At 50.9% G+C, this 22,667-nt stretch overlaps 2 protein-coding genes across 8 annotated transcripts; both read right to left on the reverse strand.

Moving 5' to 3' along the window:
* Positions 1–756: 756 nt before the first annotated feature.
* On the reverse strand, positions 757–15,043 carry LRRC37B (leucine rich repeat containing 37B). Of its 3 annotated transcripts, XM_075116779.1 has the most exons (13): positions 14,593–15,043; positions 14,094–14,165; positions 11,300–11,371; positions 10,786–10,866; positions 9,242–9,313; positions 8,245–8,319; positions 7,621–7,739; positions 4,214–5,637; positions 4,016–4,111; positions 2,557–2,621; positions 1,660–1,720; positions 1,410–1,561; positions 757–1,264 (listed from the first exon to the last, which is right to left on the reverse strand). In XM_075116779.1, the coding sequence occupies exons 4-13, from the start codon at positions 10,803–10,805 to the stop codon at positions 1,042–1,044; spliced, it is 2,307 nt and encodes a 768-aa protein (XP_074972880.1). In that variant the 5' UTR covers positions 10,806–10,866; positions 11,300–11,371; positions 14,094–14,165; positions 14,593–15,043; the 3' UTR covers positions 757–1,041. The 3 variants fall into 3 exon arrangements, with proteins under 3 accessions (XP_074972880.1, XP_074972877.1, XP_074972879.1); XM_075116776.1 differs by having other exon boundaries at positions 4,016–5,637; XM_075116778.1 differs by lacking the exons at positions 11,300–11,371; positions 14,094–14,165; positions 14,593–15,043 and having other exon boundaries at positions 4,016–5,637; positions 10,786–11,218.
* Positions 15,044–16,269: 1,226 nt separating this feature from the next.
* On the reverse strand, positions 16,270–22,472 carry RDM1 (RAD52 motif containing 1). 5 transcript variants are annotated; one of them, XM_075116780.1, is made up of 7 exons: positions 22,344–22,472; positions 21,397–21,576; positions 20,884–21,006; positions 20,303–20,465; positions 19,628–19,726; positions 18,469–18,557; positions 16,270–16,532 (listed from the first exon to the last, which is right to left on the reverse strand). In XM_075116780.1, the coding sequence occupies exons 1-7, from the start codon at positions 22,428–22,430 to the stop codon at positions 16,410–16,412; spliced, it is 864 nt and encodes a 287-aa protein (XP_074972881.1). In that variant the 5' UTR covers positions 22,431–22,472; the 3' UTR covers positions 16,270–16,409. The 5 variants fall into 5 exon arrangements, with proteins under 5 accessions (XP_074972881.1, XP_074972882.1, XP_074972883.1 ...); XM_075116781.1 differs by having other exon boundaries at positions 16,270–17,000; XM_075116782.1 differs by having other exon boundaries at positions 16,270–18,242.
* Between the last annotated feature and the right edge of the window lie 195 nt (positions 22,473–22,667).

Raw genomic sequence — 22,667 nt, forward strand, 5'->3', positions numbered from 1 at the left:
AGCGGGGCGCGGACTCGCAGGGCCTTCGTGCACGCGCACACACGCACGCGCGCGCACACACGCGCATAGAAACACCGAAACGCTAAGGTTGGGAAAGACCTCGAGGATCATCAAGTGCAACCCCCAACCCAGCACCCCCAGGCCTCCTAAACCATGGCCCCAGGTGCCACGTCTGCACATTTTCTGAACCCCCCCAGGGACGGTGACTCCCCCACCTCTCTGGGCAGCCTGTGCCAGGGCCTGACCGCTCTGGCAGGGAAGGCATTTTCCCTCATCTCCAACCTAAACCTCCCCTGGCGCAGCCTGAGGCCGTTCCCTCTCGTCCTGTCACTGGTGACTTGGGAGCAGAGACCAACCCCCCTCACTCCAGCCCCTCTCAGGCAGTGGCAGAGTGATAAGGTCTCCCCTCAGCCTCCTCTGCTGCACTGCTGCACGCACGTGGCAGGCACCCATGCACCGACACGCACAAGCAGCCACACGTGTGCACACACATGCACACACACACACGGCAGACGCGCACAGGCGCGGCCCTACACACACGTACTACACACGTGCGCTCACGCATGCACAAGCACGCACCCTCGCAGGCCGGTGCCGGTGGCGCAGCGGCTCTGCAGGGGTCGGTGCTCACTCCCCCGGCAGGCCCTCGTCCCCACTGTCTGTTCAAGGCCCTCCCGTTGCCGCAACACGCGTGTGCATGCATGCACACAGGCCCGGACACATGTGTGCACGCTTCCATCCGTCTGTGGGATGCTCTGGGTGAAAAACTTCCAAGTTTTAATGGCAATTTCAGCAGCTCTTTCCTGCTGTTGAACAAATGGAACAACTTTACACAGTCCCTGGGGTGCACGGCAGCCCCCCCAAGGGCCTCGGCAGCCCCCCGCTCACCTCCTGCAGAGAAGAGCTGCCCCTAGCCAGCGCGTTCCCCCGCGGGGATGTCCTCTCCCAGGGGCAGCGTGTCCCACATGTGGGGGGAGCCTGCACGGCTGCGGCTCCTGGCACCCGGCGCTGCACCCAGCCTGGCCCGCTGCTGCCGGAACCCTATGAGGGCTCCCTGTCCCTCGTAGCCCTCCTGTTCCCATCCTGCTGGGATGAGGTTTGGGGTATCCCGAGCATGTGGCTTCCCGCAGCATCCTCCTCCGTGGAGAGGGACCATTGCTCCAGCTCTTGGGGTGCACCGGAGCTACAAGGCAGAGGTATCGGGTCTCTGCATAATTGCATTTCCCCACGATCGCAGCTTTTCTGGGGCGCTGTGGGCATCCAGCTGAAATAAGAGCAAGGAAGTAACATCCAAGGAAATAGCCAAGGAAATAACAACAAGGAAATAACATCCAAGCAAAGCCTCAGCAGTTCCTACATCAGAACAAAAACGGAAAAATCGGTGTGGGCATCATCGCCATCCCACTTACTTTAGCTTGGACTTGTTGAAAATCTCCTCCTCATCCGAGGTCTCTTCATCGTACAGCTGAGCCATGGATTTTTTATGCTGGGAATCGAGGGGTTGGTACAGGTCTCTAAGCCACTGTGGTGTGGTTTTGCTCGGATCTGATACGCGTGAGCTCTGGAAAGCGCCAGGGAGGGAAAGGAAGGGGGTGAGAAACAGCCGGTGGTGCAGGTAGCGGCAGGGGGGCAGACCGGGCCCATGCTCCCTGCCCTTACCTGCCCTCTAACGTCGTACTTGCTCTTGATCCATCTCTGTGGCAGGAGTTTTTGAAAGAACCTGAAAAAATAAAAAGGAAAAGAAGGGTAAAAAGTGGAGGCAGCTGGTGATGGTGGTTATGGGCAGGAAGGCTGCCTGCGCCCTGCCCTGCTGGGGAAGCAGCTACTGTAGGATTCGGGCAAGTGGCATTCAGATCGCTGCAAAACATTGGGATTTAGCAGGTATAAAGGGGGAGAAAACAGGCTTTTGTGCATCATCACCCCAGAATTCACCTTCCCTGGTCCATCAGCAGCGGGGCTCGGCCAGGGAAGGCTGCAGTGTGTGCCAGCGCCCTGCCAGGGCAGAGGCCTCTGCCTGCGCAGGGTGATGTTTCAGCTGACCCTAAGAAAGATGAGGAGCCCTAGAAGGAAGGGACAGTGCTGGCTGACATGGCTGGGAAGGAGTTCTGGTTTAGCCTGGGTGTGAAAGGGATCTGGAGAGGACAGAAGCGAGCTCGTCAGCAGCCTCCCTGGGGAGCGGGGCAGGGAGAAATAGGGCAGAGCTGCCACTGGAGAAGAGTTTTGCTGGGAAGCAGAGCAGGGAGTTATTTCCTTGTGGCTGGGCGGTGTGGTCACAGGGACACGGGCCCACACGGGAGCCCAGGACCAACACATCCACCTCACCCAGGGTGTAGCATCATCACCTGGGTGCCTGGTTGAGATGTGAGCTTACGGCCGTGCCCACCACTCACGCTTTGCGGTCCCTTTTCTAGGTCTCTTGAAAAACTACGTGTTTTAAACATAGGCTCGTGAGTCTTCAGCAGCCGGCACCTGCACGGCTGGGGGGCTCGAGGATTGGAGTCTCCAGAGTAAAGACTGTTCGTGGCATAGCAGTAGCATGGTGCAGGGAATAATTACCGTCTTGGGCACGATTTACTGGTGCTTTGGGGTTGGGAAGCGGCTGCAGGTTTTTGGGAGCAAACCTGGTGAAGGAAAGAGAGAGAGACTCGTAATATCAGGATTTTCTTGTCACACTCTGCAAAACAAGGTAGGCCAAAGGTAGGCTCCAGCCGAGCCCGCTATATACATGTGCAAGTCTGTGCCAGCAACCACGGTTTTAGAAAGAGCCCATCCTCCCTTCCCGACGCCCCGCTTTTCCCTGCCTCCGGAATGACCTGAACTCCCAGAGCTCTCCTAATCTCAGCAATGTTTTATGTCTGTTTTTCTTATCAGTGCAGTGTTTTGCGGGGTACTCCTCGCCTGTTTAACCCTGGTCTGAAACACATAGGTAGGCTTTTATAGAAATAAAAGCTTTTTTCTTTTTCCCTGAGGGGAAAGGCCACAAAGGGAGGCTGAAACTCTGTGGGCATGCTGGGTCCTCTCCCCACCCGGCTCCGGCACTGCCCCAACCCACGTGGAGCCCGGCGCCTTGCCGAAGACCTTGATTTGGCAAGAGGGAAGGTAGCAGGGGAACAGCTGCATGGCTGAAAGCAATTGGTGCTGGCAGGAGAGCAGAACAGGGTCAGAAGAAGAGCCTAGAGGTGACCCAGGCTAGGGACTGTGGGATAAAACCTGGGGGAGGGCTGATGGGAGAGGCTGAGATGAGAGGGAGCCACAGCCCCCTTCAAGAAAGCTGTTAGGAAAGCTGCAGAGCAGAGCTGCGGACAGGTCGTGACAGACGCCAGGACAAGCTCCCCCCCCGCAGGCTTGAACCCGTGCTGAGCTGTGTGGTGTGGATGCTGCGACAAGCCCCAAGGTTGGAAACACATCTCCTGCGCTACCTAGCATGTTCATGGGCATTGTCAGTGACATCCCAGGGCTCACAGAATGCCCTGAGCTGGAAGGGACCTACAAGGACCATCGAGCCCAGCTCCTGTCCCTGCACAGGACAGCCCCAAATCCACACTGTGTCTCTGAGGGCCTTGTCCAAGTGCTTCTGGAACATCGCCTGGCTGGTGCCGTGGTGCCTCCCTGGGGAGCCTGTGCCAGGGCTCCACCACCCTCGGGGGGAAGAACCTTTTCCAGCACTTGCCCATGTTAAACTCCATACAGTTGGAGACTGCCCGGCTCTCCAGCCTGTCCAGAGCCCTCTGCAGGGCCTCTCTGCTCTCGGGAGCATCAACAGCTCCTCCCAGTTTTGTGTCATCAGAAAACTTAATTAGCATTCCTTCCAGTCCTGCATCCAAGTAATTTACAAAGAGATTAAAGAGTACCGGCCCCACAATGGATCCCTGTGGAACCCCACTAGTGACTGGCCACCAGCCCCATGTAACCCCATTTACCTCATAAACTGTGCGGGAAGGCACCACCCTGCCCCTGTGCGCTCCAGCTACAAGGCTTGACTGACAGCTGTCTGTCAAACGAGTTATTGGCTTACCTCGATGAGACAAATCACCATGAGATTAATCACGATGATGACAGACGCTGATACTGCTAACAGGAGCCTGTCGCTGGAGGTGTATTCTGCTTTCCACTGGGAGAAAAGGCGAGAAAATCGGGAGGGGAGAGAGGGTTGCTCCTCCCATTCCCCGTTGTCTCGAAGTACATGTCCGACAAAGCCGGGTATCTCTCCTACCTTCCCTCTGGTTTTCCTGCCCGCCTCCCTGGCTGAGGCCATGCCACTGGAAACGTTCCCTTCCGGGAGACACTGGCCTGCAAGAGCAGAGGCTCCCGGGTCATCCTGCCTCTCACTGAGCAGCTTTACGAGCAGCCCCGTCTTCCAGACCATCTTCGCACAGGCCAGCTGGAGCTCGGGCAGGCCGCAGTCCATCCTCAGGGCTCGTGCCATGTGGGCGATGAACACCTGTGGGGCTTCGTCTGGGATGAGCGAGCGCAGGGGACGATGGGCCTCGGTTTCAAAGAGGTCTCCTTGGAGTGACGTGCCATCCGGGCTGTCAGAGCTGCCTGGTTTGTTGAGGAAACTGGATCCTTCCTTTTGTTGCTTCCAGTGTGTTTCTGCGGTTTGAGGAATGGCTGGTAAACGCTCACCTAGAGAGGAACCCTCTTCTTCAGCCGCGTCCTCTAGCACGCTGCGTGCAGCAGAGGGGCTGTCGTTAACCATCAGGTTGTAGAAAAAATGCTGTTTTTTGTTGAGTCTCCACTCTGCTTCACTTTCTGTTGGTGTGGGCTTTTCCTCTGGATTCACATTGCCAAACATCTTGTAGAAAAGCTGATTACTTTTATACAGGCTGTCCCCCTGCTTGTGCTTTGTGTGAGTCCAAACATAGTCCTGCCTTGGAGATGGTGCTTCCTCTGCATCTTCTACATCCTCGACATCCTCCATCCTATGAGTTTTCTTGGTCTGTTCCACAGCATTGGAATAGGTTTGAATCTTAAGAGACGCAGACAAACGAGGGGCCTCTGCTGGGGAGCGTGACAGGGAATGTTTTGATAGGGGCGCGGATATTTTGTGATGTGTGAAAATGGAGATGTTGTCAGTGGGGTTTAACCCTCCAGCCGCTTCCCAGGGGTTTAAGGCTGCCTCGTTCAAACCTAAGTCACGCTGCTTCTGCACCCAGGCCGTGGTTGTTTCTTCCTCCGCTGCTGGGATCTCGTGTACCTCGTCCTGCATGGCAGGCGCTGGCAGGGAGGAGATGGTGTTTTTCACAGTCATGATGTTTTTAGCCTTGTGCAGCTTATTCTTGAGCTCAGCCACAAGCGCCTTTGCTAGAAAATAGAGTTTCCTTATATCAGTTTCACTGGTCCAGCCCATGTGCTGGATGCTGTGGAGCAGCAGCAGCAGCTCCTTACTGGTTTTACCTTCCTGCCTGGATAGGGGCTGAGGGGAATATGAATTTGTTCTGGAAATGGGATCATTTGGGTTACTGAGATCACCATCAGTGCCGGTCAGGCTCAGGACAACTCCAAGTGTAACAGTGTCATGGTCCCCGAGCGAAGGCGACTTGGGCTTTAGGTTCAACACTGCGCTGGTGTTCCGTTTTCTGGATTGTACTGCTTCCATTATTTCTCCTCGCATCCCTGCTGGAGCATCTGTGCGAGCTGTAAAACACCAAGAGAGCAGATCAGTGACTCCTGCGCCATGAGAAGCTTTCGGCCAAAATACAAGGTCAAAGGTTTACCCCGAGCAGCAGATGCTCATCTTTAAGACAAGGGAGTGTGTGAACTGAATGGTGGATGTGTTACAGATGGGAAAAATCTTGTTAAATCAATCGGATTATCTCATCGGGGCAGAACAGATAGATGCTTCTTTTCTGGTGTCTCCCAGGGCCCTGTTTGGATTGGTGGGAAATATCCTGGGGGAATGGGTTTGCTGTCAGAGAGTTTCCCACAGCTTGATACGAGCCAGTGTTGTGTTGCTAAAATCACCATAAAGCTTTTAAACTCAGAGCGAGCCTGGAAAGCGGAATACCCAGAGACACGGTGTTTGTTCCTGGTCAGTTATCCCCACTAGCCCTTCTCCCTGCGGTCAGGAAAACCTGGGATATTTCACATTAAATTGCTGCTGGGTTGTTGTCTGCAACAATCTGGAGTCAGAGCGAGCCCCGACAACAGAGAGCTGTTTCTCTGCTGATGGATGCAGCCCCCATCACCCAGGCCTAGGAGAAGTGGAAGATGTGGGGATTTGACCCAGAGCCGTGCAAACAGCCAGGAGAGCTCCTGCCCCGGCAAGCAAAGGGCACTCACTGTGTCTGCAGAGCTAGGATAAGTCTTCAGGAGTCCTACACCAAGGCTGCAAACACAACCTTATCTCTAATCCTGCTTTACAGATAGCTTAATGGCAGAGGCAGGGTGACATGGTCAAGAATATTTACAGATTACAAATGTATTTACGCCTTTTTTTCCTGTTGAAATGACAGGAAGTTGGACACATAAATACCTTTGAGGTATCTAGACCTAATGGCTTAGCAGCCCGTTTTCCCTAGACTTGCCATGAGGTTAGGCTCACTTGTCCACATCCAGTTTGAAAATGAGTTACTTGGGACCTTGCAAACCTTACTCTATGTATTTGCAGAAGTGCAGCTTGTCTCTGCTTTGAATAGGATGATGTTTACCCTGTGCAAAGATTGAGCAGGACAGTGCATTTCTGATGCTGCACAGGCTAACATGAGAATAATGATGCTTGGTGTTCACCTAATGCCCTGCGAGGGAGATTGGGGTTTCTGTCCTCTCTCCTACACATGGGGAGCGGTGTGGCAGAGAGACCAGGCAATTTTCCAAGGTCACTCAGGCAATTTTTGGAGCCTGATATCCCAGACCCTCTCCAACACATCATGCATTAAAGCCTGCCTAGGGCCATCCATGCCTGGTTATGGGTCTTGGGGGTTCCAGTGTGGGTGGCAGGTTTGAGGTGCAGCTCAGCACATGCCACCTTGCCAGAGCAATGCAAACATTGCCGGACCCTTTGGCCATGTCTGCGCTGTGTCTGGGACCTGTCTCGCTGCTGAGCTGTGACTAGTCAAGGTGTGGTGGCACTGGAAAGGCTCAGGAGGTTGTCAGAGGAAATTTGGGGGGCTTACAAGCAGACGGTGCCTTCCAGTGCTTGGGATCGGTACTGGGCATGCATGGTTTCCTTGGCTAGATGTGCTGTGTGGATTGGAAGCTCGTGTGTTTGTTTAGCCCAGCAAGCCATTTCTTGTCAAGATAGTATTTGACACAGAAGATATGTGTAATCGCTAGTAACTTTTCAACCCTTGTTTTTTCCAAGTCATGTGCTCAAAGGGGAATTTTTTGTGCCTAAGGCTCAGGGAGCACAGTCTGAGGCTTCCCAGGTCCCACCTGAGCTGCCTGCGCTGGCCTTTGAGCTGATTTAAAGGCCTCGCATGGATGAAGCTCCCTCTAGAGAGTCTGTCCAGATTTAGTGTCCCTGGGACTGGCCAGGAGCCACCAGGCTGGACTGATGCCATCGAGGAGGCCAACGCTGCCTGGGACCCCACACAAAATGGGGCCATGCTACAGCATCTCCTCAAGCTAGAGGAAACCAGGCAGATTTGATGTCTATGTGGACATCATTGGGAAGCCTACCGCACTGGGGAGCGCTGGTGGTGCACAGGTTCTCGCAGTGGAACTTGATGGTCCTGCACGGGGTTTTGGTGGTGAGTTTCTCCTGGCAGAGGCAGCAGGCCATATCACTGGGCAGTTTGCTAAAGATAGGAGGTTATGGAGAAAAACCCAGCATCTCAATACGTGTCTCTGAGTCCAACTCAGGTAACACACAGATAACGCATCATGGTTTTGCTTGGATTTCTTCTACAGCTCTTGAAAACTTCCCACCCCCCAGTTCCCATGGACAAATATGTTCTCCAAATCTCTAAGAGAGGTTTTAAATAGAAGGTAGGCTTCTCTGGTGGCATCAAAATGTTGATTTTACCTTTGAAAATGGAACCAATCCCAAGGTGCAGTTTGAAACAGGAACGCACCCCACCTTGATTTAAAACTTCCCTTTGAAAAACCTGAAAAATGTCATCTAAAAGGGGAAATTCTATTTCTTAGCAGGTGAGTTTGGGAGGTCCTCAGAAGTAAAGAGCAAACCTTAGGCTTACTGGGGTTATTCTGATTTAGTGGTGCACTGGTTTGTTTCCCAAGCAGACCACTTGTTTCAGCAATTACGATCTGCTGGCGGCTGGGACTGAGTCCCTGCATACTCACAGCGTTTCCAAGCAGACTGTTGTCAGGAGAAGCATGAGCAATGTCTGCTGAGTCACTTGGGTTGCACCCAGGTCTCTGAAAGGATTTGAAAAAACCATATTAAATTTTCAGAGAGCATTACCAGAACTCTGCTCTGTGAACAAGACCAGGTCTCTGAGGATTGTGGTGGTGTTTGAAGAGGGATTCACTCCTGCCTAATCAAACAGAAACAATTCAAAACCCTATTGTGTTTCTGCTTTGACCTGTTCCTAACCATGGGATCTCAATCAGGAAGAGGTCCTGCAGATCTTGTGGGAGACAGATGCAAAGAGAAAGGATTCCCCAGCTCAAACCCCTCCTCCTGCTCTCCTATGAGTGCAGCTCCAGTCCTTGAAGGGAGACACTTCTTGCCAGAGAGGATGAATCCACTGTGACTTTGGAAAGAGAGATTATACCAGTGAAAAGAGAATATGTGCTGAGCAGAAAGCAAAGAGTATCTGTGGGATAGCGGGGTGGCGAGCAGGAAGGGCCTCTGCAAAAAGCCTGGATGTCTTTCCCCCTGAGGAGTCTCACAGATGTGAGCAGGAGCCATAGGATGCTGTGAATCTGCCTGGAGCTATGTCAAGGCAGCGGGGTGGGGACGCGGGCTGTGCAGGAGCCCAGAACTGCCGGCACGAGCGCCCCAATGACCAGGAGCTACTGGCTCCCACCTTGTCAGTGCTCAGGCAGGAGTGGTGGCATTCCCAAACCCGTCAGGCCACTCCACAGCCCCAGACCTGGACAGCCTCTAGGTTTTAAAGTTTGTGTCCCAGCTCCTTGGTTGCTTTGCAGCTGGGCACACACCACAGCTGCTTGGCCTTTGCCTTGCTCCGCCGGGTGCCAGGGTTATTTGTGCCTCTAGCAGACTAAAGGTGGGAGAAAAGTAAGATTTGCTACTGGATCTCTGCTTTCCTGACAACAGGGCACTTGAGAGAGACAAAGATCTATATTAATCTCGTAAAAATGAGTCAATACTTACAGATATTTGACTGAAGGCAGCTCAAAGAATGATGTGTCAGCAATAACAGACAGCGGGTTATGGCTTAGGATCCTGAAAAAAATAACACATCACTGTGAGCGGGTGATGGGAAGGATATGATCTGCGTGGGCAGGGGCACGTGGTGATGGCCTGTCCACATGTCCTGTTATGTACATAGACCCACGAGTCTGGAAAGCCACGACCAACTGGCCCTATGCAGCAGGCACTGGAGAAATGGGAGCTGGTTAAAACGCTGTGGAGTAAAAAAAAACCCCAGTGGTTCCTGAACTGTATAAACACAGCTAAATCAAAGTGCATTTCCACTAAATCATTGCAAAGTATTTCTGTGATCATGGAGTTTTTCCTCTTTGCCAGGCTTCACTCTACCCTTTGAATATCAGAGAGGACCAAAGAGAGTTGTGTCTGTTGGATCTGATGCAGAACTACGCTGAAATCCCCTCTCCAGGCTCCTCTCTACTGTGTGAGTGGTGTAAAGAGGTTTATGGTGGGTAAGGATCCAGCTGACTTTTATGGATGGCAGATGTGGAGTTGGCTGAACAATTTTTACTCAAACCTCCCCAAAGAATTTCCTTTCAAGTGGAGAACAAACATAGGAAATTTCAGCCTGAAGATAAAAAATTGGCTCAGTGCTACGCGTGTGAGGAAGGGCCTGGGATGAAGGCTAGAGGCAGGACAGATGCTGATGGGCTGATTCACAAAATACATCAGGTCCTGATTATCTCCAGCTAAAAGAGCAAAAGCCCAGAAGTGCTTCTTCTGGAAGACACATCTCTCTCTTTCCTCCTCAGCTCACACCTTCTCTTTGCTTCCCTCCACCAGGACTTTGATGCTATTTTGGAGTCTTACTTCCCATATTTCCTTAAGTTTCCACTGTCCATAAACTTTTACTCTATTCCTGCATCCAGCCAGGCAAAGCTGTGGCCTAGTCCTACAGGAACTGCCATTCATAATTTATTCTATCACCTTATTTGGTGTATCATGTGAGAAGTATTGCACTTTCAGGAGAGCAGAGAGCCTTTTCCTTATGTACATGAACCCTTGGTGAGCAAAATGTCCTGGCTTCCCATTTACTTTAGCTCCAGATGGAAACGGTGATCCTATTCCTGGAAGGGCTTCTTGCTAGAACTGGTTATGGATTAAGTCACAGTTTCTCAAGGCACCACAAGAACTAAGTTTCCTTTTTGTGGATGTTTGCTTTTAAATGCAAGTATGCAAAGTGAAATTTTGGGCTAGAAATCTGCATCACATGCCCCTACCCCTCATCATTCTGCCTCTTCTCCCTCCTTCAGCATTTTTTTCTTATCTATCCCCCTGGGCTCCCACTGCTGCTGTTTAAACCTGGTGCTGGTTCAAGGAAGCCATGGAGGAGATAAGCAGGCCAGGAGAAAGTGTCTTTCAGGCTGGAGACTCCTGGTAAACCCTGGATGACATCTATAGTAGGTTTCAGTTCTTTACAGACAGCTCTTCCCCGCTGTCACTGCACAGTCCCGCTTTGCTCTACTGTCAGACCTTGTAACACTTACAGCTTCTGTAAAAACTGCATCCCATGCCATGCCTGGAAAGTGCCGTTCTGGATCTGTGTGATGCGATTTCCACCAAGGTTTCTGGGGAAAAAGAAGATCACAGAAATGAATCGGGTCTGTCCTACAGGAAGCTGGAGCAAAGCAGTATTGATTTGTAGGAAATATGCAAATCCAAGGTAGAATAGGGAGGAAACTGCCTTTTTCTCATTTTTTTTAACCTGTCAAGGAGAGGAAATGAAGCACACATGTGCTTAATCTATTTCTGTTCCAGGATACAGCAAACCTTCAAGAAATGGCTTCTATTATGGCTGCGTTTGGACAGCCACGCTATGATCTCTCATCCTGTTGTGGGTCATCCAGCCATCTGCATTGATCTCTTTCGCTCCGTTAGTCTTTTAGTAGGAGAAATTTAGTCATTGTTCTAAAAATAACAGGAACATTTTCTAGCACAAAAGGGGTTATAAATGCAACCAGACTTCACTAAATACACTAGAAAGAAACTTTTATAACTCACATAAGCTGCAAAAAAGGAAGTGGCTCAAAAGCATGTTCCTCAACCGACCCGATTTTATTGCAAGATAAATCCCTGTTAAAATAGAACACAAAATGTTAATTACATTTGCACTGTCATGTTTACTTTCATTTGCTTTGACACTGGCAGCATCTATGTTTCACGGCTCCGATTTCACGTGGTGTTTATATCTGGTATTAGCTTGCAGTGGCGTGTAACCTGTGATAACCTTCCTGACCAGAGGTGGATTTCATCTCAGCGATTTCTTTTGAGCTCTGATCCCACCAGAATTATTTTAGGGCTTCATAACAGATAAAGATTCATAAAAGACTCAGTAAAGATTACTCTGATAACAGAAAAGATTCTTCACGCTGGCACAGTTTGGCAGCTGAGGATGCATTTGCACGGACCACACCGACATGTGACCCTCTGGCTGTGCCACAGATTTGTGTGCCACAAACCCTGGTGCCATCAGTGCTTTGCTTTCAGCCAGAAAAGCCTGAACAGCACCTCTTGTTTGCGGGCTCAGAGACAGGTTGGTAACCACGTGTGACCAAAATGGTTATTTCTCTTGTAATTCCTCCTTCCTACACCATATTGGGTGAAAAAATATGTTAAAGGGACCCTACTGAAGATGCAAAATCAAGAACACCGAAGTCTGGAAAGGGCACAATGAAGGGGTAACCAACCTAAACTCCACCTTCCTGCACAGCTCTGCTGTGAGATGTGCGTACACACTCAGCTGCTGCGGGATTCACCTGGCCTAGCTTTAGAAATCAAGAGGTTTGTTGTCTCAGCCTGAATTAGCTGCCTGGGCTTGTTCTGCAGGAAATAGTGAGAGAGAAATATTTCTGGGGAGTGATTCATCCCCTCCTCAGACAGGTTCCCAAGATCGTTTGGGTGAATGGGAAGTGCCTGTTCCTCTCCATGGAAAATAAAAGAGCCTGAACAATTAGCTTAATCCTAGGCAATTATTAGGCATCTAAAATTAGAGGAGATGAATGCACTGGCTTTCTTCTATCCGAGATGGCCTCTCTACTCAGAGGGCGTTCAGGGAGAGCGTCGGGGAGCAACTGCAGGTCTTGCCTGCCCGGTCTGGACCTCCCAGGGAGGCAGCTTGGTGGTGGGAGGAAGGTCCTTGCATGTGCAATCTCAGAAGTGCTGTGGAAAGTTCAGTTTTCAGCCTTGTGGAAGGGGAGCATGGCTGGAAGCCTGTTTCTTCCCATCCTGATTCCTTTAACCTGCAAACCACATCCTGCAGAACACACTTTCTGCTTTAAAGTTCTTGGATCCTTCTTTACTACGATGTAGGGCACACGTACCTGCTAAAAAGACATGGGGAAGGGGAGCTAGTGTGGGCAGTGGGACCTAGCGCTAGCACTACCTTGCTTTCCACCATTCCCCAGCACTAAGACAAGGCTTAGATGCAGCCCTAGGGCTGGCTCACTGCAGGAGCAGCTCCAGAAAGGCCAAGACCACCCTGGGCCTGGCTCCTTCCAAGCCAACATGCATACTAGAAAATACAAACCCTCCCTTTTTGTGGGAAAAATGCAAGCACATAAGGGTCACACTGAATAAATGACACTACAAATGCAAATGGTGATGGAGCTGAGATACTTGCAATGATCTACAAATATGAGCAATGGGAGTTTGGGACACCTCTCTGTGTCCTTATTTCAGCTACTCTAATAACAGAGGAGCGGGAAACAAAACATGACCCTCATGAGCCAACTCCAAGCCAGGGCTTCCCCTTGCTGTCAGCTTTTTCACAAGAGTAGTATTTTTATCTTTGACATGAGGTTTGTGTTGAGAAACAAGTGTAGCCATGTGTCCTCCGAGGCTCAGGAAATCTGGACTCTGGACACTTAAGTTCTGAACTTCAACAGGGGATTTATTCTGCCTTTAGGGTAAGAAAAGAGAGTGTGACAGAGGCCAAGCAGGGGACAGAGAACAGGGTAAGATTTTGCCGTTCTTGTTTCACACTTCCTTTGCCTGCACCGCACAGGAAACCCCAAAATATGTAAAGAACTGAACTTCAAGGAGAAAAAAAACTCTTAATGCTCCTCTGCTCCCTTCCAGTGTTAAAGACAGCACTTGTTGCGATTTCATATGATCGTGTGGCCTCAGATGAACATTTGTTCCTCCTCCAAGAGAGGGGACTCAGCAGGATATGGCCCTGAGCAACCTCATTGATCTTTTTTCATAGAAAAAACTGTGCTAGCTTTGAGGTTAGCCCTGCTCAGAGCAGGAGGTTGAAGCAGAGCTCTCCCAAACTCAGTCCATCTGGGATTTCAGCAGAGGAAGGGGGAGTGCAGGCTCCTCTCCTTCCACCTGGGGAAAAGTGATCAGCCATCTGCAGCACTGTCTTTACCGCAGCAGAGTTCTTTCCACCCAAACCCTAGAAGCAAGGCATGTGTGGATTTTGCCTTGTTCTAGGTGCTTCTCACCCCAAAAATGTAGTTTCTCAGATAAACAGAGCCAGAGGTAACCTCCCAGGGTGGGGAAAGTCACTGCTAGCTTGGGGTTGACTACAAGTCGTGCAATATCTGTGGGAAATGGCAGCAGCCTCCTCATCTTGGTTGGATTTGGGGAAATGAAAGCAGCACCGTGCCACTGTGGGGGTTCTCCCATCGGGCCATCAGGCACTATTGCAGCACCAAGACACCCTGCTCTGCTCTGGCTGTAGCCTGAAACTGAGGAGGAATAAAGCACACTTGCACAGGGGTGGGCCTAGCAGCAGGGTTCCAAGGGAGGGTGAGGCAGTAGCCCGCTGTGGTGGGCAGGGGGTGGTACCTACAGGTGCTTCAGCAAGAGCAGACCCTCTAGTGAATGCCTCTTCACTGCCTGCAGATCATTGTCCTGGAGGACTCTGGAATGAGACAGACAGACATTTACTGTTACACCAGCTGCTCTCCTGGAGAAAATGGGATTTTTGGGGCAAAATACCCTGCAGTAGCTTTACTAAACATCACGCTGAGTCACTGTGGGGATCGTCACCACTCATTGCAGGAGCAGCCATTTGCTCCTGGGCTCCTGAAGCTAACTGTAGCCTGATCATTGATTAAATAGGCACAGGGAAGGCCCGTAGGATGGAAGGGACACAGCTCATGCCAGCTCTTGCCATCCTAGGAAGCCCTGGGGGTTAACACCCCTCCTTGCTGAGCAGCTCAGCTTTGAATTCAGATGGAAATGGTTTGTGTGGGTGCCTGAGCTCACCATACCCTTGGCTCTAAAAACATATGAAAGGATTGAAAATACCTGAACTCCCAATGTTTTAAATTCTAGAGGATACTTACAAGTACTCAGCCCACAGGTATTCTCTCCACACTTGTTTTTCGATGGACGAAATCAAGTTGCCAGTGAAATCTCTGCAAAGAAATGATTGACACAGTCATCCCTCAGGAAACCCCCTTCCCCTGCAAATTTGGCTGCTGACGTGGAAGCGGAGTTCGCCTGGAGATGCAATAGCATGGCCAGCTCGCCTTCATCCCTCAGTGCTGCAGCACGAGCCCCCCGAAGGCAAGACGTCTCCTGCCAGGGACTCCCCCCGGGAGGGGTGACCAGGAATAAGAAGGAGGGGCAGATGGAGGGGCCTGGCGGGGCGGCCGGCACTCACAGGACAGAGAGGGCCCGGTGGCGGGGGGCCGGGGGCACACCGGCCAGGGCGGCATGGCTGCAGTCCAGCAGCCGCCGGCGGCAGCGGCAGGGGAGCGGGCAGGCGCCCGTGGGCCGCCCCGGGCAGGGGTCTGCCACCAGCAGCAGTGCCAGCAGGAGGAGAGGGCGGCGGGGCCGGGGCAGGACCATGGCGGCGCGGGCTGGGCCGGGTCGCCGGGCAACGGGGAGGCCGCAGGGCTGGGGCCGGCTGCAGGCCTCACCTCACCCGGCATGGCCGCGGCCCCTCGCCACATGGCTCGGAGCGGGATCCGGGGCCTCGGGCGGCTCTGCCGTCAGGATAATTTGTAATATAATATAAATACAGCCTCTGAGAGCTCTGCTCCGCTCTGGTGAGACCCCCCTGCAGCGCTGCGCCCAGCTCGGGGCTCCTCAGCACAAGGACATGGAGCTGCTGGAGCGGGGCCAGAGGGGGCACAGAAATGCTCCGAGGGCTGGAGCCCCTCTGCCGCGAGGCCGGGCTGGGAGAGCTGGGGTTGTTCAGCCTGGGGAAGAAACGAGAAGGTTGTGGGGAGACCTTATTGCGGCCCTTCAGTGCTTAAAGGGGGGCTGTAGGAAGGGTGGGGGCGACCTCTTTAGCAAGGCCTGTTGTGACAGGACAAGGGGTGATGGTTTTAAACTAAAGGAGGGTAGATTTAGACTGGATATAAGGAAGGAATTTTTTACAGTGAGGGTGGTGAAGTGCTGGCCCAGGTTGCCCAGAGGTTGTGGAGGCCCCATCCCTAGAGACATTCCAGGCCAGGCTGGACGGGGCTCTGAGCGACCTGGTCTAAAGCTGTCGCTGCTCACTGCAGGGGGTTGGACTGGATGGGCTCTAAAGGTCCCTTCCAACACAAACCATTCTGTGATTCTATGGTAGAGGATTTACCACATCCCATGGAGGGTTGTTCCCTCCCTTCAGTATTTCCCCTTGCAAAATGCTGCATCTCACTTCCCATTTGGATTTATCTAAATTCAGTGTCCAGCCACTTGCTTCACCTTTGCCTTCCTGGTTAAAAAGCTCACTGGGTATCAGGTCTCTTCTCCTGGATCAAATCACCCCTTTCCTCTCCTTTTTGTTAAATTAAACATGCTCCTCTCATTTCAAGAGGGATCTCAAACCGTTCCCGTGGCTCTTCCCTGAGCTCTCCCATTTTTCAATCATCTTTTTTTCCAAAGACAGAGGTCAAAAAATCTGAGCAGGCATCTGTTATCAAAAAAGCATTCCCCCCACCACCACACCCCCTCGTAATTTGGGGAGCTTGATGTCCCTTCCCATTGCTTGTGCTGACCCTGAGGTTCACTTATCACACCAAGTCACAAAAGTTTACATAATTTAATGAAAAACCTGTTTGAAATTAGAAAGAATCTTTGCTTTACATTGCGATAATGTCCCAACTACTTGTAGCTGGCACTCAACCCATGGGGCTCATGTGCCACAACACATTATTACGAGACAGGCTTATTTCTTTAAAAGAAATTTCACCAAGGAGTGATATTTTCTTCTGTGTCTGTGCAGATGTGTGTAAGCACCACAGCTACTCCTGCTGGTAAGATGTCTCCTTCTGCCGTCTCCGGCTTTCTCCTGCAGAGCAGAGCGAACGTGAACTGTAGGCTCTTGCAAGGAGGGCCTGTTCCTTTTATTTTTCTATAAGTGCTATGCACATCTGTTATACTGTCTAAATGATAATCGTGCAGCTAAGCTGGCTTCCATATATAGCCGACCTGAATAAGTTGACAGGAAAACACTTCCTCTCTAAAAACAGCATATATTTTTGGGCTTAATTTTAGTAACACTAGGTTTATTGCCCATTTCTTTTGCTGCTATGTATTTGGTGGGAAAGAAAACACTGGATATGACGCATATGTCATTTCAGAGCGTTACATTTTCATTCCTAACCAAACACTGCAGAACTTTTGGACATGAGGTAAAGACAGAGCTGTACTAATTAGATGGCATCTCCCGGCTAGGGAGCTCGTAATCAAAACTGAGATCTGACAAAACAACTTCTTCTTCTTCGAGGTCAAACTGTTCCAAGGACAATTCACTGACCTGAGAAGAAAAATCAAGAGTAAATTTCTTTCTCTACAACGTATTTTAGCTTCATCCCTCTGCACCTGGAAACAATCTATTTTTACCATGTACTGGAGACAGCCTCCCCGGAATTCACCAACTCAGGAACATTTGTGTTTTGGAAAGACTGAACGACATCACAAGGCAATGAACCAAAAGGACGCCCAGCAGCTCTCTCCCCAAGCAAGTCCTTCCGAATTCCTGCCTGTTCCTCTTCCCATCAGGCTGGAAGGTGCCTTGCAGAGAGGGCGCCGAATTACCTCCCACACACCATCACAAGGGAAGTGACATGGCAGGGGAGGTGAGGGATAACTCTGCTGGTAAAAGAGAGATTTGAGAAGCAGCAGGCTTTCTGTTTGACTTTGCTGCTCACTTCTCCTGTGGTCATTGCATCTTAGGTCAGTTCTCTGCGGGTTTAAAGGAAGTCAGACAGAAGGGGCAGCACAGAGGAAAACACAGAGAAAGAAGAAACCAGCAGAAATTTCATCTTCTCAACTGATAAAAAAAAACATCTGGTGGATGTTAGTTACTTCACACACCAAAATACCTCCTGTTTTACTGCTACTCTCAGTAAGAAAGGAAGCTAGTTCTGCCGGTGGACGCTAGGTGACTCAGTGTGATCAAGTGGAATAACATGTCACAAGGTTCGTTAGACACTTCCTCCATGCAAACTGCAGGAGTTAGACGCTGCGCGGTGCCGTGCTGATGCATCATGTGAGGGTGATGTTTGCTTTCAAAACATGGTTGTATCAGTGATTTTCCCTGGTAAGTAGCAGTGTTTTCCAACTAAATGAGATGAAAACCCTCTGCTCACGACCAGCTGCCTGCAAAGGCTGCCCCACAGAGCTCATCCTCTCACTGAGCACGATGACAGAAGTTTTACTGTTGTACCTGGGGTATTTTTGTTCGATGCGTGGTAACAGATCCCACAATTACCTGAAGGGATTTCACCAAAGCTTTTATTTGACCAAACCTTTTAACAATCATTCCCTGTGGGTCAGGATAGGTTTATGAAGTACATTTCTGGACGGGAAGTTTGATTTATTTAAGAACTTATTAAAAAATAATTTGATTTAACCTACTGTGACCTTACTGAGATTTTCATGCTCACAGATTCTATGAAGAGCAGTCCTGGACACGGTCATGCGTGAGACTTGTCAAGCTGCACCGCAACCATCCTGTACACTAGCTGCTCACCTTCCTGCTTTTTCACTGTGCCATCTAAAATATACACCCATTTCTGCACAAAGATACCCAAAAAAGTAAAAATTTTGAAACTTTAGCATGCTGTACAATTCCAAGATGGGATTACTCCCTGGGATTTAAGTCCAGGTAACTGCTGCATAAAAGGAGGATGTCAGAGGCTGTAACAGTTAACAGCTGTGTCTCTGATCTCTAGATATAACATACAGGTCCTGTGGAAAAGCTAAATATCCACTGGTTTTACCTGAACAAGCCCCTTCAGTTCCTCTTCTGTGAAGGAGTCTGTGAGCTCCTCTTGGGTGGAACTGTACTCCACGGCCACTTTCCCATTCTCTGAAACAAGCACACAGAATAAACAGCCAGAGACATGGTTAGTTACTACCGTGTATAGTGACAATAAACCTACCCTAAACTCCAAATGGGACAACTCTTCTTCATAAAGGCTTTCAGAGTAAGTGACTGGTTGGTCTGAATGAGTGTGCTGCTTTCTCTGGCCTACCTGTCTGTCTTCTCTGCAGAAAACCAAATGGCTCTTACTAAATGGAGCAGAAACTGAAACTGAGGAAGCAGAATTCTATGGAGAGGATGGATGGAGCATGTTAATTGCCTGCCTCTGTGCATGTGATAGACCAGAAGGCAGGAAGCACTGCAAAACATCTGAATCCAGAAACCCACCTTTCAACAGAACACCTTAAAAAACCCAGGGGAGGAATCTGGCAGATGAAAGGCCCCTCTCTGTAAAATGAGGATTGAGGCACTGACCTGATCCCATCAGCGTCTGTCCTGATAAGCATAAAAGACTAAAGTACTCAGATACAATATAAACAGGAGTCAGTTAAAAGCTCAGAAAGCACAAGACCTGGAACCCAGAGAAAGCAGATCTAGCAGTTCCTGGATAGGCACAGAGCCAGCTTCTATGATTAAAAACCCAAAGGAGACAGTACCCCAAAGGCGCAACCCTGAACACAACAGTGGGGCACGGACCTCTGACGGCACCTGTTGGGTTTGGAATCTGGACGGGAACGTGCAAAGCGTTACAATTCAGTTCACGTTACCCCTGGAAGCAGAACTCCCCCACATCCCCATTCGGCCTGCACGTGTAGTTTAAAAAGCTCTCCCTGCCAGGGTTTACACTCTTGGAATTTGGAGTTTCAATGACTTATTTATCATAAAAAATATCTGACCTCCTGTCAGATTTTCCTTTCGCTCACATAGCTCATAGGGTGGAACCACTCTGTTAAATCATTACAGACTACAACACAAGTTTAATTTTGCCTGAGACCCCCCGAGCCTCAAGGAATCCCAAGGAAGTTTCAGACAAAAAGAATTCATATCAATTATCATGAAAGTTATACTATCGTTAGCCCAAACATCCCAGTGTTTAATACAAAAATAGGCCTTACCTAAGACTACAAGGAGTATCTTCTGAAAGGCGCTAGACAAAGCTTTCCCAACCGCCAGTTTCTGAACTCTCCTTGAGGCTGTGACAAACTCGAGAGGATCTGAACAAAACAAGCAGCATGTTACTGGTATTAAGAAGACACTCTGCATACGAAGCACACTAGCTGCATTGTGCTAGGAAACGTAACCGAACACAGCTTTATGGATCTGATAAGAAAACTGCTTATGTTTCAGGAGTTGCCGGCAGCATGGCAGCACCTCACAGGGGCTCTATGCGCCGACCCACAGCAGCACACGATCCTCAGCCCGTGTCAGGACCCTGCCCAGGGCAGCGGGCAGTGCAGAGCCCTGCTGGCACCTGAGCTGTGCTACGGACACGGCACGAAGAACCACATGGCATGTTCACACCAGAAGCGGCTGTGATGGGGAATGAATAATGCTGCAGGTGAGAGGGAGGGAACAGAGGGTAGGAAAACAATACTGGTGTAAAGCAGGGAGGGAAGAGGCATGCTCAGGATCCCTCGCTGCACTGCACAGCAGCTCACAAGACCCTGCACACATCCTTGCCTCCAGCTAAATTCAGATACTACATCAGACCCACAAACTGTGCAAACACAAGATTGACCAGTGTCTGTACCAGCTGCTAAGAGAGACTTCCAGCTGCATCCAAAACATACCTTCACCGTTTTCTATGTCTGCCTCGCCGAGGGCAACTCCCCTGGTGCATACCCCATGGTTGGGCAGTGTCACTTCTACAGCACACAGATATTTAATGGATCGCTTCTGTAATGTCTTTCCCAGTTCCTCATTCTCACCATCAAAGCCAGATACGTTCTGCAGCTGTTGGGAAGACCACAGATAATTAATTTTGATAAAATAGATGGGGTTGCTATGACTATTTAGGCCTACGCCTGCATACCACAGACCTTCTCTGTGCAGTGTGTGTCTCCAAGGCAGTAGCACATGGTCCCCATCCTCTGGGGTTCTCAGTCATCTCAGACACTTTCAGCATGTGAAGACTACTGTCAGGCCCTGGCACTGCTTTAATCACAGCCGCCATAATTTTTATTAACAGAAGCCAATCAGTGCCCATAGCGATCTCCTCTCCCCAGGCTTTCAAAATACCCCCATTTGTGGTCCAGAACACAGCTCTCTATTATTTGCTGATTTGAGGACAATTCTTATTCCACCAACCGCTATAATTAAGAAGATGATGAGGGGAAGGATGATGGATGAGGAACGATAAAGGGTCCCTTACTGTGATGATGCGACTGGACCAGCCGTTAAAGCCAAGGTAGTGGTTGGCCAGCTCCTGGCACTTGTTGCTGTTGAGAGCAATAACTTGTTGTTGAAACCCTTTCTGCTTGGTGCAAACACAAACCTGTCCAGAAAAGAACAACCCTGGTTAGCCAGGCTTTGCTTGCCAGGTTCAAACTCCAGACATACCGCGGATGGCGCCAGGAGAGTCGTCCGAAGGTAACCTCCCCCTGACTGCATGAGGGCTTCTGAGATGTGTTAAATATTTTTTACTCAGGAATGGGCCCTGCAAATTATTCCAGAGGAGGGATGCTGCCACTTTACTGCTTAAGTGCTGCCTGGGAGCCAGTGGTAGGGGATGTCACCACGGGGGTAGTGTCCAGCCAAAAGTTAGCGAACTTTTTGCACAGGGAGCATCACTGAGATCAACAAGTATTTCATGTGATTCTGCCCTGCTGCTGGAGGTTGTGGTGCTGAGTCCTACAAGTTTCACACCTGGGGCCGTTCTGCTTACCTTCAAAGGAGATTTCTGAAACAGCCTTTGCCCGTTGCACGCCTCCTGGGCTCTGCTGGCATCTCCAGCTGAATAAAATTTGATGACGGCGTAATACCCTGGCCCTGCCACAGCAGCATTTCTGTGTGCTCGCACCGAGTAGAGCGGCCCAAATTTGGAAAATGCTGAAAACAGGGAATGCTGAGGAAAAACAAGAGAAAAAAAGGGTCTTTTGAAATATCGATGGGTGCTCCAGGGGTTGAGCAACAGCGACAGAGAGAGAGGACTACTCACAGGACTTAATAACTTAGAAAGCAAGGAAAGTTTTTAGTACTGTTTCATGTCAATAAGCCCTGGAATAAGCAGTAAGACTGAAGATGAGTATCTTCATAAAAATAAGCTCAACGTGGCTGACCTCTGGCCCTGCCGATGTCTCATCTCCCTTATCATCCAGCCTCTGCACCGGGAGAGTGCAGACAGACGTGGGATTTGCCATCCCCCCATCACCCTCATCCCAGACTGCCTCCTGCCCTCTGCCACCCCGCTTCGTGCGGGCGCGCTGTTCTGCTGAAGCTTTCAGTGAAACATCAGCACAATATTTTGAATGCAGAGTAACAGGGCTTTGTTCCAGCCCTTCCACCTTGTGCTGGGCTCTTACTTTTGCTGTGCTGACCGCAAACCCGGCCGTGGCACACGGGCAGAAATCACCCTGTGGCGGCACAACAGCCCTTCTGGGTTGCCCTGCACCCCACAAGGAGGCAAACTGAAAAACGATTAAAAACCAAGAAAATAAAATAAAAGAGAAGGATTAAAAATATGTTATTAGCACACGGGTGAAACCGTCGGTGCAGATGGGGGAGCTGAGCTCCCGCGGGGCACAGGGACGCTGCGGGATGCCGGGCCCCGCTCCCCAGCCCCGGGGGGTGCCGGGCCCAGCTCCCCAGGCCCGGTCCTAGGCCTCGCCTCACCTCTAGGCCCGGCTCAGGCTCCAGCCCCCAGACCAGCAGCGTCTGGGCGCTGCCGGTGGGCACCCGGAACTCCACCACCTCCGCCATGCCGGGGCGGCCCGGCCTCCCGCCTCCCTGCCTCGCCTTCCCGCCCCGCCATCGCCCGGCCCCCGGCCCGCCCTCGCTCCCGCCTCAGCCGGGCCGCGGGGCGGGGTGGGGGTCCCAACCGCGAGTGCGAGGGAAAAAAAACCCAAAAACACCCCCCCGCCCCAAAACAGCCCCAGCCCCCCCCCCCCCCCCAAACACCCCCCTGCCCCGGCGGGGTCTTGTCCCTCCCGGCCCCCA

Source organism: Phalacrocorax aristotelis, chromosome 23, assembly GCF_949628215.1.
Source record: "Phalacrocorax aristotelis chromosome 23, bGulAri2.1, whole genome shotgun sequence".
Classification (NCBI taxonomy): domain Eukaryota; kingdom Metazoa; phylum Chordata; class Aves; order Suliformes; family Phalacrocoracidae; genus Phalacrocorax; species Phalacrocorax aristotelis.

Coding starts and splice junctions, on each gene's coding strand:
- LRRC37B (XM_075116776.1), bottom strand. CDS start 10,805: ATGCAGTTTTTACAGAAGCT. Junction 7,740..8,244: donor ACAGTCTGCTTGGAAACGCT/GTGAGTATGCAG, acceptor TCCTATCTTTAG/CAAACTGCCCAGTGATATGG. Junction 5,638..7,620: donor CACCAGCGCTCCCCAGTGCG/GTAGGCTTCCCA, acceptor GGTGTTTTACAG/CTCGCACAGATGCTCCAGCA.
- RDM1 (XM_075116780.1), bottom strand. CDS start 22,430: ATGGCGGAGGTGGTGGAGTTCCGGGTGCCCACCGGCAGCGCCCAGACG. Junction 18,558..19,627: donor GATACTCCTTGTAGTCTTAG/GTAAGGCCTATT, acceptor TGCTTGTTTCAG/AGAATGGGAAAGTGGCCGTG. Junction 16,533..18,468: donor AACTGAAGGGGCTTGTTCAG/GTAAAACCAGTG, acceptor TCTGCTCTGCAG/GAGAAAGCCGGAGACGGCAG.